This window comes from Lissotriton helveticus, chromosome 1_1 (assembly GCF_964261635.1).
Source record: "Lissotriton helveticus chromosome 1_1, aLisHel1.1, whole genome shotgun sequence".
Taxonomy (NCBI): Eukaryota; Metazoa; Chordata; class Amphibia; order Caudata; family Salamandridae; genus Lissotriton; species Lissotriton helveticus.
The window spans coordinates 1,454,137,622-1,454,153,266 of record NC_136057.1 but is presented as its reverse complement, the minus strand read 5'-3'; the positions used below and the strand labels follow the sequence as shown (position 1 = coordinate 1,454,153,266).

At 42.6% G+C, this 15,645-nt stretch overlaps 1 protein-coding gene across 1 annotated transcript in view; it reads right to left on the bottom strand.

Annotated features, from left to right (window-relative positions):
* The window catches only part of ADCY6 (adenylate cyclase 6), a 506,430-nt gene that overhangs the window by 107,770 nt on the left and 383,015 nt on the right, over nt 1-15,645 (bottom strand). The window contains exons 18-19 of the mRNA XM_078685913.1: nt 4,833-4,868; nt 2,699-2,828 (exon numbers count right to left, since the gene is read on the bottom strand). Coding sequence (XP_078542039.1) covers nt 2,699-2,828; nt 4,833-4,868 — 166 coding nt within the window. The remainder of the gene's footprint in view (nt 1-2,698; nt 2,829-4,832; nt 4,869-15,645) is intronic.

Genomic DNA, 15,645 nt, shown 5'->3' with positions numbered 1-15,645 from the left:
GAAGAAGCTCTTTGGCACTGGCTTCAAGAGGATATTGGGCCTTTGGGCTTGACGGGGTAATGCCCTTGGATGGAGGTGGAGTTGGCTATGAGGATTTCAGCTGGTGCTGACCGGTGCTATATGGCAGTGGGACCCCAGAGGGATGAGTCTTTGTTGGAGGACTCAGTGCCTGATACCCCTGAGTGGGGTCCTCTGCCTCAACTCAAGGCCTTTTAGGAGGCCTATGTGGTTCAACTTCAACTGTAATTGCTCTCTGTGATGAGGTCTTCACTCGAGTTCCAGAAGACATGAAGTCGCTGGGTGTCTCGAGGTTTTCATGCCAACAGCCATAGAAGATGGACTCTGGGCTAGGTGATAGTTGCTGGAAAGGAAGGACCAAGGGACCACCTTCTTTGACGTCGGAGAAAGACTGCTCTCCAAAGTTGTCGGGGGTGTCCTTGGAAGCCTGCCTCTGTATTTGCCTACTGCCTCTCCTGCAGATACTAAGGAGTCTTCTTCAAACATAAGATCCCATCCTCGTCGAGAGTATTGTAAATGAAGACGCTGAAGCGAAGTAAGTTCAAGTGTGTCTTTATTCAGTCATCCGCTCTCCGAACTGCCAAGATATGCCAACATTCTAAGGCACACTCCAGCGGAGCGTTCCAAGGCAGGAGGGGGGATGGAACGTACTAAGGAGGGGGAGAAGAAAGGAAAGGAAAGTAGGAAGGATACAACACCTTGCACACCGGTGAGGCCTGAAACCCTGCAGTGCAGGGAGCCTATGTGGATCGGTGTTTGGAAGGTAACAGTTGGAGGAAATGCTATGAAAGATGTCAGAGTCAAGGAATAGACCGGCTGGGCTGGAACACGTAGAACCAATCTAACATTGAGCCAGTGCCCATGTGCATTGCCAGCTAAGGGAGGAGAAAACATACCTTGTGACTCGAAAAACCTCTTTGAAGAAAAATAACTTACAAACGTTTGAACCCAAAACTAGATAGCAGCTGTATACAGAGCATGTGCATCTTCAGCGACACATGCTATGGACGAGATGTTTCTAGTTATACTATGGGGACATCCAGTCCATGTGAACCAAGCTCTCACAGTAAGGAACGTGAAATATCTGAAGTACACAGGGATTCAAGGGACACCTCTGTTTCACCCCAGACAACTGAGAACAGAGTCATACCAGTGCACTATACAAAAGCACAGAGAAAGAGGGGCTAAGATTAAAACCCAGGGGTAGCAACAACTACACCTTTGGCTGCCATAGCTAAAACCAGCATGGCCTTAGACACACTAAAGAGCCTCAAAAGCTGCACATAGCTGGTGACTGCCTGGAGATGTACTGGCAGTGCGTAGCGGTCGGTGGCAACTAAACCTACACCAAAAGGGTTACCAGAGCTGTACCTGCGATCTCCAAAGCCAGACAGGGGATGCACAAAGAACACACCCTAAGCTGCCAGTGCCAACATCTCAGTCGATAGTGTATGCCAACCTCGTCATCAGAACCTCATTGGGGCCTCTTGGATGCTGGAAGGTGAGCAGCAAATCTGATTCATTATAGTGGTATACAAAGAGGGATGATACAAAGGAACCTCATTATTAATGTACCTTCCAACAGCACCTACCTTTTACACCTCAAACCTCTGACCCAGGGCCAGCCTTTAGCACTGGCAAGCTGGGCCCATGCTCAGGGCGTTTACATTTGTAGGGGCGCAAGGAGCTGTCAGCATGCAGACCATGCAGCAGTCACCCTCTGAAATGACTCCTGCAATTCAACCCACACTGTATTTAATGATGCTATTTTCTTATTCCGGATTCAGATGCCCCATTGAAATTCTCTCTCCTTCACATCTCCGTAACAGTTACATCCTCTACCCCGCCTTAGCTACAGTTTAGCACTGGCAGAAGAAGGTCAGCCATGGGTGATTCAGGTGAAAATGGGGGAGGACTAGCAAAGTTTGTGTCATCGGACAAATCCTGCTCTGAATACAATAGCCTTCAGGGTCCTCTCCCTGACAAAGTTTACTTAGTATAAGCAGCAAGGAAGAAAATGTTGAACGAGACTGCAGATAGCTGAGACAGAAAAGGTAGGACAAGACAGAAGACAGCCGGGCAGGAGGGTCTCTGTTGGAGCTGCTGAACCTCTAATAACACTACATACTAATTATTGTTTTCTAAACGTGAAACATCTTGCATATTACTGGCCTTGTTGCAAATACAAATACAAAACAACTGTGTTATTCGATAGCCAGTACTTTATTAAGAGAGTGGATGTCGTGTTAAGATATCGTACCGGAGGAACCAAGTTCGAGAACCAGCATCAGGTTAACATCTCGTGATTCTGGGCTAATCACCCATGTTTAAATGAATCTGACCTTGTATAATGCAACTGGTGCTCATGTAAAGCGGCCAAATTTGTGCTGTATAAAAATGTTTCTCTTTCCTTTCTAGTACTTGCACTTTAGTTTGTACTCACCATAAAAAGAGGACTACAAGTACCAGGATACAAAGAAAACACATATTTGCTAAGTTAATGGAGATAATGGTTTGCTCTTTATCTTTCTTAAGTTACAGACTACAACTCGGAAAAAAACAGAGAATTAAGGGGTACCAAATTCGGTTCTGCCCAGGGCACTATCCATACAGAGACTGGCCATGCTCCAACCACTCATCTTTTAATGCCACCCCACCCAACCCCTTCAAACCCATTTACCTGCAGCTTCCATAAAAAGTCTAGCCTTGCGGTGGACTCCACCTGCTGGGCATGGAGGTAAAGAGCTAGAGCAAATGCCATGAGGATCACAGGAGTCATGTACTTGAGCGCCACCTTGCTGCTCGCCATGCTGGAAGAGGACGGACAAGTCAGGACAAAGGGACACCACATGAAGACCACAACTAGTACTCACTTATATATCAAGCTCAACCAGAATATCCCATACCAAACCCACACCCAAGGCCACCTCCAGCGCACTAGAACCAAACTCAGAGTAACAAAGTTATAGTTGAGCGCAACACCAAACAGCTGAGCAAAACACAACACCAGAGCCCCCCTCAATACTAAAAACACTATCAGGACCCCTCTTTACCAACTAGTTCATACACAGGAAACCACAAGTCTAAACTAGACCAAAGCACCTAATCGCAACCAAGGGGCCTGAACATCAATGCTAAAGACACAGCACCCGTGTATGAAACGGACAGAGACATTAAATAAGCAAACCCACACCCAGAAAAATCACAATTCCAAACCTACAATAAAGGCAACCAAACACCAAACCCACACACCAAGAGTCTGATGTACCACAACAACAAACTCACAACCAGAAAACTCCAACACCAAACTGAAGCACCCAAATTTCAAACCTAAAATTGAGGCACCATACCCACAATCCAGGTACCCCAGGATCAACTAACAATTAAAGCACACTTGCACCAAACCTACAACCAATGCCCACAATATCAAACCTTCAATTGGGGCCCCAAAATCCAAACCTAACATCAGAAACCCCAAGATGAAATCTATAACCAGTTTATCCCTACACCAAAGCCACAACAGTCCCAAGCCGAAAGCTCACAACTGAAGACCAAACCACCAAGTCCAGAACCAATGTGCCCCAGCGTTGACATTGGAGCCCCTAAAACAAAACCCTCATTAAAGGCCCTGGAACACCAAAACCACATATCAAGCACCCCAATAAGTAAGCTACAATTAGAGAATTCCAACACCAACTCGAAAGCGGAGGCATCTCCGAAACAACCCCAAAATGTACCACACCAATTTCCAATTGGTTCCAGTATCACCAATCCCATACCAGGTAAACCTCATGATCAAACACCACCAGAGCACCCTAATATTATTCCAATAAATGGGGCACTACAAAAGTGAAAGTATAACTTAGACAATGCTACACAAAATGTGCAACCATGGCATCTATCACCAGAACAACCTGATTACCGAAGTCACAATTGAGGCACATGAAAACAAAGTCCACAATCATATCCCACCACACACAAAATCACAACACAAAATCCACAATCAGAACACTACAACAATAAAACTGGAGCAATCCAACCACAAACTTAGAACTAAAGCACCCCATCAGCAAACCAGCGCAAGAGGAACCTCCTCAATACTGAACATACAACCAAGACTGTGAACACCAGACTCACAGTGGAGCAACCCCAATAACCGGCCAGTTCTCCCCAAGTCACAATAAAACCAGAAGAGCACATAAACCCAAAAACACAACCATCAACCAAAAAACACAACCAAAGTGCCCCAACATCATATCAACAATTAAGACACCCCAAAGCAAAGTCAAACAACTGAGGCTCTCAATGACCACACTCAGAACTACAGTACTGCAACAGCAAACTCACAAAACAGTCATCCCAACACTTAACTCACTAATGTAACCCCAGGACACCAAAAAGACAATCAGCATCACCAAAACCAAATCTTTACTCAATGAAACCTGGTACCACAGCCAAAATACCAAACCACTAACAGAGCACCCCCAGCTCAAACAGAACAATCAAGGCACTTCAGGACCAAATAAAATGATCAAGGTAGCCTATTCACCCACCACCACAACCAGAGCATCAAACCCACCATCAAATCACCATATCCCCAAACATACAGAAAGAGCCCAGCAAATGTAGGACCACAGCACCCCAAAGGCAAAACCGCAAAACAGAGTAGTCAGAAGACGTGTGATTCTCGTGACTGCAGAGGAACACATGAGCACAATGATTACGTTATGTTGTTACCTTTATGCAATGTGGAGAAGAGGGAGACACACAGACAGCGTGCAGAACGGAACGGAAAGCAATGTTGATACACTTACCATTCACCGCTCTCCAAAGTCTGATTGAAAGTTGACCTGTAAAGAAAGAGCAAAGAAAAAGGATCCAGGAGATGAGTGTCAACGGAAAAAGCAAACAAAACAGATGGAGATAAGACACATGCCTTAATTCACCAGTAGAAGAAACATAAACTGCATAGGATATTTGACCCGATGTAGCTGTATCAACCTGAAATAAGATGCTGACTATTAAAAAGAAAGGCTGAAGGGGACAAAATAGCCACTGAATCTTTGCAAGTTCAGTTCTGTAAAAAACATCACTGCACATAAAATTAGGAATTCTAAAAGAGAAGATATAAAAAGCCATCATGTCTTGTGTATACAAGATCTATTAGGCTTTGTTAATGTATTTCTTAAGCCATGGTGTATAACTTTTGTACAAAAGGATTGTTATATTATACAGCATTATATATCTCTATCGATGTATCTCTCTCTATATATATATATATATATATATATTTATTTTTTTCACAACAAAAAAAAAACAGACTTCAGGGACAATATAGTAAGGTTCATGTTTTATCCACACAAAACCATAGAAATTCTGCAATTATAGTTATACTTGTGTTAAGAAACTATAACTCATGGCCTACATTTACTTAAAGGTGCGAGTTATAGTTTCTTCAGGTAAGTATTACTATAACTGTGAACTTTCTGTGGTTTTGTGTGGGTAAAACATGAACCTAACTATAACGTCCCCATAACCTTTCGTTTTTTTCAGTAAATTTCTATGTTTTTGTTTTACGTAAAGTAATATATATTAAAGGCCATGGGCTGCAGGAGTATGGTGTGTGCTCTCTCTTTCTCTTAATACTTCTCTCTGATTAGGCGCAGAATAACGGGCGTAGACCTTCTCATGTGCCAGCATTATTTATTTCAGCATACTAGTCACAACGCATTTCGGCCGCCCAGGCGGCCTTGATCACATGACTATGCATAGTGAGTAACCCTATTTTAAAGTGCTAGTGCCTGACTTCATTAGTCGACATAGATTAAATATTTTCCATTTCAATACATATTATATATTTTCACAGACATCATTTTCTGCAACTATATTTCGTGTATATAATAATAACAGCATGAATGCTTACGAGATGATAATTCATCACAGATACAGTTTCAATTATGTCAATATCGAAAAAGTTTGTTGCTTAAATGCAATCCTGAACCTGTTTTCTTCAAGTCAGACTAATTAATACAGTACAAAAATTATTACTCATTCGTGCTCCCCTAAACGTGAAAGAAATGAATAGATATAAAATATGCAAAGTACTACAGATACTTTTATCTAGCAGCAAATAATCTACAGTTTGGACTAATTGTCGCCAAATCTGTGCAAGGCATTCGAGTTGTATCTTTATCATGACCACATATACTATTCAAGTGTTGAAGAACTTGTGCCTACATTCCTCTAGCACAATGCTAAGCAAGCTCCTCAAACAATTCTATTAATAGACTAATGATTCAGTTCTTTTTTCATTGCATGACGAAACTATCAAAGTGCTACAGTACGAGAATTTAAAGTGACTGGTGCCAATAAAGTGCAAACGTTGGTACAATCTTTTGAAATTCATCAAATGCGAAATAATATGTACATATTCTGTTAGGAAATGTGCAAACAATGGATATATTAAAAGACCATATAAATACCAGCTGCCCAGAGACAAATGTTAAAAATTAACCAGTAAAAAGACAAATAGATAAAACCTACCCAAATGTCTAAAAACCAATCAATTAAAAACATAGCTCAATAAATACTTGGGTACAGAAGGTACATCTCCCACTCATCAATTTTAACTGGGGGTAAATAGTTTTCAATTCCTAAAACTCTGCTTTTGATTTTACTCATGTATCATGATGTAACTATTAAATAAATGTACATGCATCAGTTAGCTAAGAACAACTTAGTTCACTCATAAAAATGTGTGAAGGTCCTCTGTCGCATTGAGCCCTCCTGGCCACTTGGAGTCGAACTTCAATATGTAGCTCGTCTCCAGCCGTCTTAGTCTAGCCTCTCTATCTCCACCTCTTTTTGTCAGGGGTATGGCTTCTACTGCATAATATCGGAGATGCTGGGGATTGCTGTTATGTGCGACTTGAAAGTATCTTGCAACAGGGTAACTTTGATCTTTGATTCTAATTGCCCTTAAATGCTGTAAGATGCGCGTATGTACTGCCAGCATAGTGCTGCCTATATATTTTGGTGACATTCACATTCCAGAACATAAACACAATACTCCGTTTTACAAGTCAAGTGTTGTTTGATTTCTCTAATGGTTCCGGAAAGCGCTGTCCTATAGGTCTTAGTGTTACTACCAAACTGACAAGCTTTGCATGATAAACATTAATAGAATCCCTTTCTAGTGGACAACCAGGTATCTTTCTTGAAGCTCTCCTGACTATTTCTGGCCAACATGCTGCCCATACTCATCGATCTCCGAAAAGAGATGGAAGGATTTGAGGGCATTAGGTCACCAATCACAGGATCATCCTGGACGAAGTGCCAGTTGTGCCGTATAATGCTCCTCAATTCCATTTCCTGTTTCGAGTATGTCAGGATAAGCCGGACCGGTTCAGCCTTATGGTCTACATCTCCCTGTTTAGTTTTGACTTTATATTTAAGGAGTTCCTCCCGAGGCTTCATTCGAGATTTTTTCATAGCGGCCTCTACTACTCTATGGCTGTACCCTCTGTCTAAAAACTTGGCGAAACTCTCCAATTGCTTCTCCTTTGCATCTGCTGGATCCCTGCAGATGCGTCGGATATGGAGCATCTCATCATAAGGGATGCTCCTTATTAGATGTGGAGGATGTGCACTTGTTGCGTGTAAGAGGGTGTTTCCAGCCGTTGGTTTTCTAAAAAGGGTAGTTGTTAAAACATTATTTTGTATTAAGACATGTACATCTAAAAATGTCACTGAGTGCTTACTGATGTTAAAAGTGAATTTAAGATTAAGGTCATTTTGATTAATTTCTTCCACAAATTTCAACACACTTTCCTCACCTCCTGGCCATACAATAAAAAGATCGTCTATAAAAAGCATCCTGGAAACTATGTTTGCGGTGCATACAGGTTCATACTTATGCCTGAGGACCAGTTCCTCCCACTAGTCCATAAACAGGCAGGCATAGCTGGGGGAGAAACTGGCCCCCATTGCAACACCTTGCACCTGTTGGAAAAATTGGCCATTAAAAAGAAAGTGGTTGTTTTCTAAACAAAAGAATAGCATGTCTAGCAACATCCTTGTATGTTGGGCATACATCATGGGTCTAGTATTCAAGAAATACTCAACAGCCCTCAACCCGTCTCTATGCTTTATACAAGTATATAGGGAGCCAACATCCAATGTTATCAGCAGTAGGTTCGGGTTCCAGGACAAATCCTTTATATGTGCCTGTAAAAAATAATCAATATATCTTGAGAGGTTTTCCAATGGTCCGTCACAGGTCGCAATGATGGGTCTCCCTGGTGGTGAGGTTAAACTTTTATGGACCTTAGGTATAAAATAAATATAAGGTACCAATGGATGTTCCTTTTTGATGAATTTATATTCGTCCCAACTCAGGAGGCCCAAACCTTTCCATGCTAACAGGCTTTTGAAGAAGGAGTCCTGAATTACTTTATATTTAGATGGAGTACTTTTTTGTAACACTGGACATTGTTTAGCTGAGTGTATGCTTCCTTTAGATAGTCTGATGATGGCCAGAGGATGATGTTTCCGCCCTTACCACAATTTCGTATTACCAAATCTTCTTTGTGCAGTTTTAAAATCAGTTGATTGTATTTCCTTTTTTCGTTCAAGTATTTTTTCCTTGTTCTATTGCTGGCGAGGGTCAATTTTTTAATCTGTGCCACCACATGATCACTGAAGGTATCCAAGCCATCACACGCTACAATGGGAATTAATTTGGACTTCATCTTAAACGGTGTGTCAGGCTTCATCTGCCCCCTCTTCAATGGTGCTTCCTGATTATTTATCTCTTCTCCTGACGCTAGCTGACATAGATCTTGATCTAAGTTTAAATCAGAGACCATAAGTCCCGAATTTTAATAGCCAGCTATTGAATCTACTTTATGCTCCGTTGCTGGCCTTTGTAGATGAAGTTTTTTTAGTTTTAATTTTCGTATAAATTGGTACACATCTGCCCTTGTTCTTGTGTACTTGAAATTGGACTCCGGGCAAAAGGTTAAACCTAGATAAAGTAGTTGCCTTTCCGCTTCTGACAGGTCTATGTTGGCCAGGTTAATTATAGATTTTGTTTCCTGTGTCTCTGATATACTGCCAGAGCATGGCTGTTCTTTGCTGAGGGTCACTAGTTTCTCCTGGCACAACCCGACCCTCTTCTTTGGCTCTCCACTGCTTGCGGGCCTGGCATCTCACCCTTCTTTGGAATTTTGTTTTGCAACTGTCCCTTGGTTGCGCAGTCTCAAAGTGTCCCTCTTGCCCTGTTTTAAAATGTCCAATTCTTCCCCCAACGTTAGCTTGATTCCTTGCTCTGCTTTCTTTCTTGCACCTTCATTGTCGGATCCGCTTTCTGGTGCTGAGCTTAGCTCCGACATTGAGGAAAGTTCTACTTGTTGTTTCTGTACCCCTTTGCTTCCTTCACTGTGTTTAGTCGCTGTGGCCGCCCTCAGTGAATCATAGCGGCGAGCGAACGTGAAAATCTAGCCATTGGCATAGTCGTCACAGTCTCTCTTGAACTTTTACATTTTTCGCATCTTTATCTTTTCTTCTTCTTTGCCCAATCTACTAGTCATTTTCTCCCTCATTTTCACTTCCTGGCAGGACTCTCCTCCCTGATGTCTTATGCTTACTTCTAGGGCGTCAATTTTAACTTGTAATTCCGCCCCATCAATTTCAGCATATTTGACCAGGTTCTATACTAGGCGTCTTGATGATTCAAGATTACATTCACCCCATTCCTCCATCATCAAGGGGTTTGACGCCTCATAACTGGGAGCTAACATGATGCGCAGCCCCCTAGGGATTCTCCCTACGTGAAGGTACCTCTTCAATGAGTGCGCCTCCCACCACTTCGACTGCTTTTATCTTTTATATTTTTCCTGTAGTTTGAAGGCTTCTTTCAAATTATTAGATCCGGTGCCAGATTCGTCCAAATATATTGCGGGTTGCAGTATGCGCACACCTCCCGACCCTCACAGCCACACTTTCACGGATTTCATCTTACCCGCGTTGGAATCTATCGGATGCCGCCTCCATCGACTATCTGCTCAGCCGAGCGATACCATCCGGCAAGGGGCAGCTCTCCTCGTTCCTCGGTATTACTCTCCGTTCAACTGTGTTCTCAGGATGTTTGGGCTGTGTCCGGGGGGCTCCATCCGTTTCCTCTTGAAACTCCTCTCAGTGCTCCTGGGGTACCTGCCGTGGCAGCACCACGAGCCCGCGATGATGCCGGCTGGGAACCTTGATGGACAGGCAGACTGCTTGCGATGGAGCCTTCTTCTCAGGCGAGAGTCTATATTCCCACGCTGCTCCTACCCTCTGTTTTTCTTCGATCACAGCTCCCAGGTTTTATTTTTCATTCTTCATTACTCTCTCAGTAATCCGACTTCCTCGTGCCAAAGACCCTCTACTTCTCTAACTGCCTGTTCCTATACACCAATGGTTTGTTGTGTCCCCTTCTTCCTTCAGTCCCCTTTTTGTTTCTACATTTTATTTGGATTGCTAACGAGATGGGGATTATCAAGAACGTTTGGTAAGCATTTGACACGGCCAATTATGCTATCCTGTTACACAGTGCAAAGACAATGGGTGTAAGAGTTCCTGTAATAATAGTGGTTTAGATCCTTTTTGTCTAGCCATGTCCAAACTGTCTAGGTGCCCCTTTGCTCCACAGATCCTACACATCGCATCAGCTAAGCTGCACAAATAGCCTGCCTATGTAAAGTGTATGTTAAACAGGGCACACGTCCTAACAAAAAAAGGGGGGGGGGGGACTAACCTAGTTAGGCAATATGCAAGTGACATCACTGCGCGTGACATCACGGCGCACAACATCACAGGAATTGACATCATAGAAAGTGGCCTCACAAGCCACGACTTAACAGGAAGTGGCATCACAAGAAGTGACATAATAATTAAAGCCCTCACATATATGTTTAGCAGGTCTATCTTGTGTACGTTTGAGCACATTGCGAGGATAATAGCACAGTGAGCTATGGAAGATATGGGACTTCTACACCTTGCAATACCCCAGTTTCATTTACAAACGTATATAAATTATTGTACATGTAATATGCACGTGTTGATGGAAAGAGCTCTGACACCCTGCATTGGGATGAGTAGGGCTATACAAGAAAAAATATTGGTACTTAAATTATTTCAACGCCACCTCAGGTGTAGTAATCTCTATATAAATGCAATTTGCTTTGTGTAAATTCTGGGAAAGACCTACACATCTGATATTCTTACAATGCAAGACGCATATCTCATAAACAGGGACTGAACAAAGTGAAACGCTGCCTCTCTTGAATATGTGTGAAGTGCTAACAAGGTGTGAACCTTTGATTCCCCTCTGCTTCACTTGCATCGGGTGTGAGGCTCCTTACTGCTCCCAGCCAAGAGACTCGAATAAAAGGAGGCCTTATGACCCCTCAAATTCGACCTTTGTTATGGGCCCAGCAGGAGTCTTTAATAAGAAAGTCCAGTCCCCGCCTGCACGTTGTTGCACATGGAAAGCAGACAAGGTGCAGGCGCTTCTGAAAGTGTGCCAGTGTTTGGAAATTACACTGGGACGAGTCCAACACATTATTCAGTGGGGCCCAAATTCTTGGCAGGGTGGACGGCGTTCGCCCTGTGAAAATAGCGGGTGGACGCCGTCCACTCGCCTGCGACTCGTGTTCTGATGTTTAACATCCTGCTCGAGTGCCTTCGATAGAATCAGGCACCTTTTACATTCAGTTTTTCTTCCACGTAATAGGAGACAGTAAGAGCCTGCAGGAAGTGTCGGTGTGGATGGGTCGCCTCTGCCTCTAGCACAATTCAAATAATACAGTGGTCATGATCAAAGGAAGTAAAAAGCACTTGCGAAGCCTGACATTTAAGGCTCATATGCTTAGAGAGTTCCACAACATGATTAAAGAAGTGAATATTGTGGGGCTCCACATGTTTCCTTTGAACCTCAATTTACTGCATATTACATCCGTCTGCTTTTTCTCCACAATTATTGCACCTAATTTTTGGCACGGTCTTACTGCTTGAGGGTGAATCTCACCGCTGTTGTGGGTTTCAAGCTCAATTGTGCGTACTCACTCTTGCTGGGCTTCCTAAAGGCACACGCGTTTGGCCAACTACACGTCTCACATAACGCAATGATTGACTTATTATTTGGGCCACTCATTCCACTTAGATACTCTCCTGCTACACACCATGCACTGGCTACAGGTGCAGGAAAAAGCATCTCTTAAGGCCTGTCGAACCGGCTGGTGAGAGTCAACACTTTGTTACAGACCAGCCCAATGATGGCATATAAATGTACCCTGAAGGCAACGGGTGGGCACAAGGGTGGGGGTCTGCAAGGTTCCTTAAAGGGATCCCCGAGGCAGCACCCGATGGCTGCTACCAGCTAATAAAGTTGTGGTCGAGGGTGGAGGGATACAGAGAAACACAAGTGCTGTTGGGCCTGTCTCTGAAGGGTCCCGGTGAGTGGTTTAGTGAATGTGAGAAAGTGGCTCTATATATACTGGACCAGAATAATGTACAGTGTGTATAGAGTCCACAAACCCCAGAGGTATAACAGAGGTTAAAGCCAGGTGTGACCTTACTCTCTAAAGTGGTAGCTTGGACGAGCAGTAAGGCAGTGCCAGAGGACAGTGTAAAGCATTTGTTGTCCACACTCAGTCAGCAAAGGGTTTCACACACTCAAAGACCGAACTCCAGGTCAATTGTTTTTATATCAAAGATATAGTTGTTTTATTTTTAGAACCTTATAATTAACAGGTAGGGAGGAGGAATTCTAGTCCATTCAGTTCCCCAATTCAATATACCACATAACCAAGTGAGAGAGTGGACACTTGTAACTACATAACCGTAGGTTGGTTTGAATCACCCTCATAAACGCTATGTTAACTATGCGGTGTATATAGTTTTTGCGCCCCACATATGCGTTATGGCATTATCATTGGGTGTCCAAATTTGTGCTGTATGCCAGCCTCAAGCCTGAGGCAACCTCTGGTATGATTAGTAGTGTCCAGAGATGTGAGGGCACCCCCAAAAGGAAGAAAGAATGTATCTAAAAAGCAAGACTTCACCGCAAGAAACTTTTAATTAATAAAGACACCCGTGATCTCCTGACCCAAGCGTCCGGAATGAGCTTCGACTCAGATACTATGCTACTCGTAGGTCTAGACGTAGAGTCACTCTATACCAGTCTCCCACAAAAGGAAACCTTACAAATGCTGGAAAATGTATTATTTATGGAGGATTGGACCCACCGAACCCCTAGACATTTTGTGCTTGAATGCTGCCGACTAGCCCTAACTGAAAACTTTTTTGAATAAGACTGGACCCTGTTTTTGCAAAGCCATGGAACTTCCATGGGCAGTGCATTTGCTCCATCAGTAGCGGGTCTCTATGTGAGTGAATTTGAAAGTTGTTTTGTACTGAATGACACCAATCCTTTCGTTTCCAGTGTATTATATTGGAAACGATATATAGATGACATCCTAATGATCTGGAAAATTGACAAGGATCTTAACTTATTTATTGACTGGCTGAATGAAAGAGACAAATGGTTGAAATTTACATGCACATCAGACAATATCAACCTGGACTTCCTTGATTTAACAATCTTCATTGAAGGAGGAAGGATAGAAACGAAAACATATACCAAACCAACAGCAAAGAATAGCCTTCTGTCATACAAAAGCTTTCACCCAAAACCACTGCGGGACAATTTACCACACAGCCAGTTTTTGAGGCTGAAAAGAAATTGCAGCAAAGAAAGTGAATATAGACTACAAGCTCAGTCACTTAGTAAAAAACTAATGGACAGGGACTACACACCAACAACGATAGCTAAGTGCCGGAAAAGAGCAAAATATCAGCCTAGAGAGTGTCTCCTCCAAACAAATACAAAAGACCCAATCCCAGATCTAATGAAGTGTGTCACTACATATTGCCCAGTGACATATGAGGTACAGAAAATAGTTAACAAAAACTGGCGAATTCTCACAACCGGGAAATTCAACTGGCCAAAACCTAGATTTGCAAACAAGCGGACACGTAATCTAAAGGATCTACTTATGCACACACGACCAGCGAGACATAAGAAACCTACACAAACGAGAAATATAGAAATGACCCCTGTCACTGGCCATTATCCGTGTGGTACCTGCATAGTATGCAAACTAACAACACCGACAAAATCTCTTCAACTAACAGATTCCCTAAACTGGACACAACGACAACATACTAATTGTAATTCTACTCATGTAGTTTATATGATATGGTGCCCCTGTGAAAAAAAGTATATAGGGATGACTTGCAGAAAAATAAAAACAAGAATTGGAGAACACAAAAGCAACATTAAACTAAAGAAAAACACCACGAAATTGTCTTCCCATTTCGTTGAGTTTGGTCATAAAGTTGAAGATTTAAGATGGACAATAATAGAAATGCTCAATGACAAAACCACCAATGTTGAAAAAGTATTGTTCGAAAAGGAGCAGAGATGGGTGAATCGGCTACAAACACACCTTACAGGATTGAATGATAACATACCATGGCATCAGTTCGCATAGGTTACATAGTGCTCCCAAAACATATAAAAGGAATTATACTCATTGTTAGTGTTCTCTCATGAGAATATGAATTGGGAGCCTGGCAGTTAACTCAAAATCTGAAAACTATGAGTGAACCGGTTTTGGGAATAACCCACCAGTTTTTAGAAAACCCCCTCATTCTGATTACAGACATATGGCCTCCTTCTGAGAATTATAGGACATCTCTTAGTATAACATGCATTGAATCACCTAAAACGATGAACAAACTTCCCTTCTACTGACCACCACATTTTACCATGTGCACAATTCCATAAGTCAAAACACATTAAAATGTTTGACATTAATACAAAGTGCAGGTTTAATAAATATTAACAGCGCTGAAAGACAGGACATTTCTTAATCCAGCATGAAATAAAGTTTTGCTCTGCCTTGAAAATAGAAAAACACCCATAGTCCCCTTTCTATTGTCATCAATAGATAAGGAACAGGAAACGAGTCTCCGACGTCCAGGGGCGGAGCCAGCACAAGACGCGGAAACTTTCCTAAACGCGGGTGAGAACGGCGGCATCAAAAAGCACTCACGGCTAAGTTATCGAGCGGTAAGATTAATGCTGACTTTTTCTCCTTTTCTAGCTGAGGACCAGAGTGTCCTAACGTTCCCTGCTGAAGCCTGTAGATTTCTAACAAAAGGTAAATTACACGCTCTTTTCAATAGCGCCATACATGCGTTATAGTGCAGATAGTTACAACCACGCAAAGCGACCTAAGTGAGAAACCGACTAGGGCTTTACTTAGAACAAACCCGTGAAACCGGACATTAATAACCAAGAGCGCAAAGAGGGTGACATTATTAATCACCTTGAGCCGTCATTACCTGCGCGGAATTATTACCGCGTTGTCAACACAGTGATTGATATTTAAACACAAGATGTGCATAGAGGAACACAATTAGAATTATAATCTCTTAGACCAGTAACGAAATTTGCGAACACCACGCTGCCAAAATACCTTTCAAACACAATACTGTTTTACTAATGACACCACGCCCCTA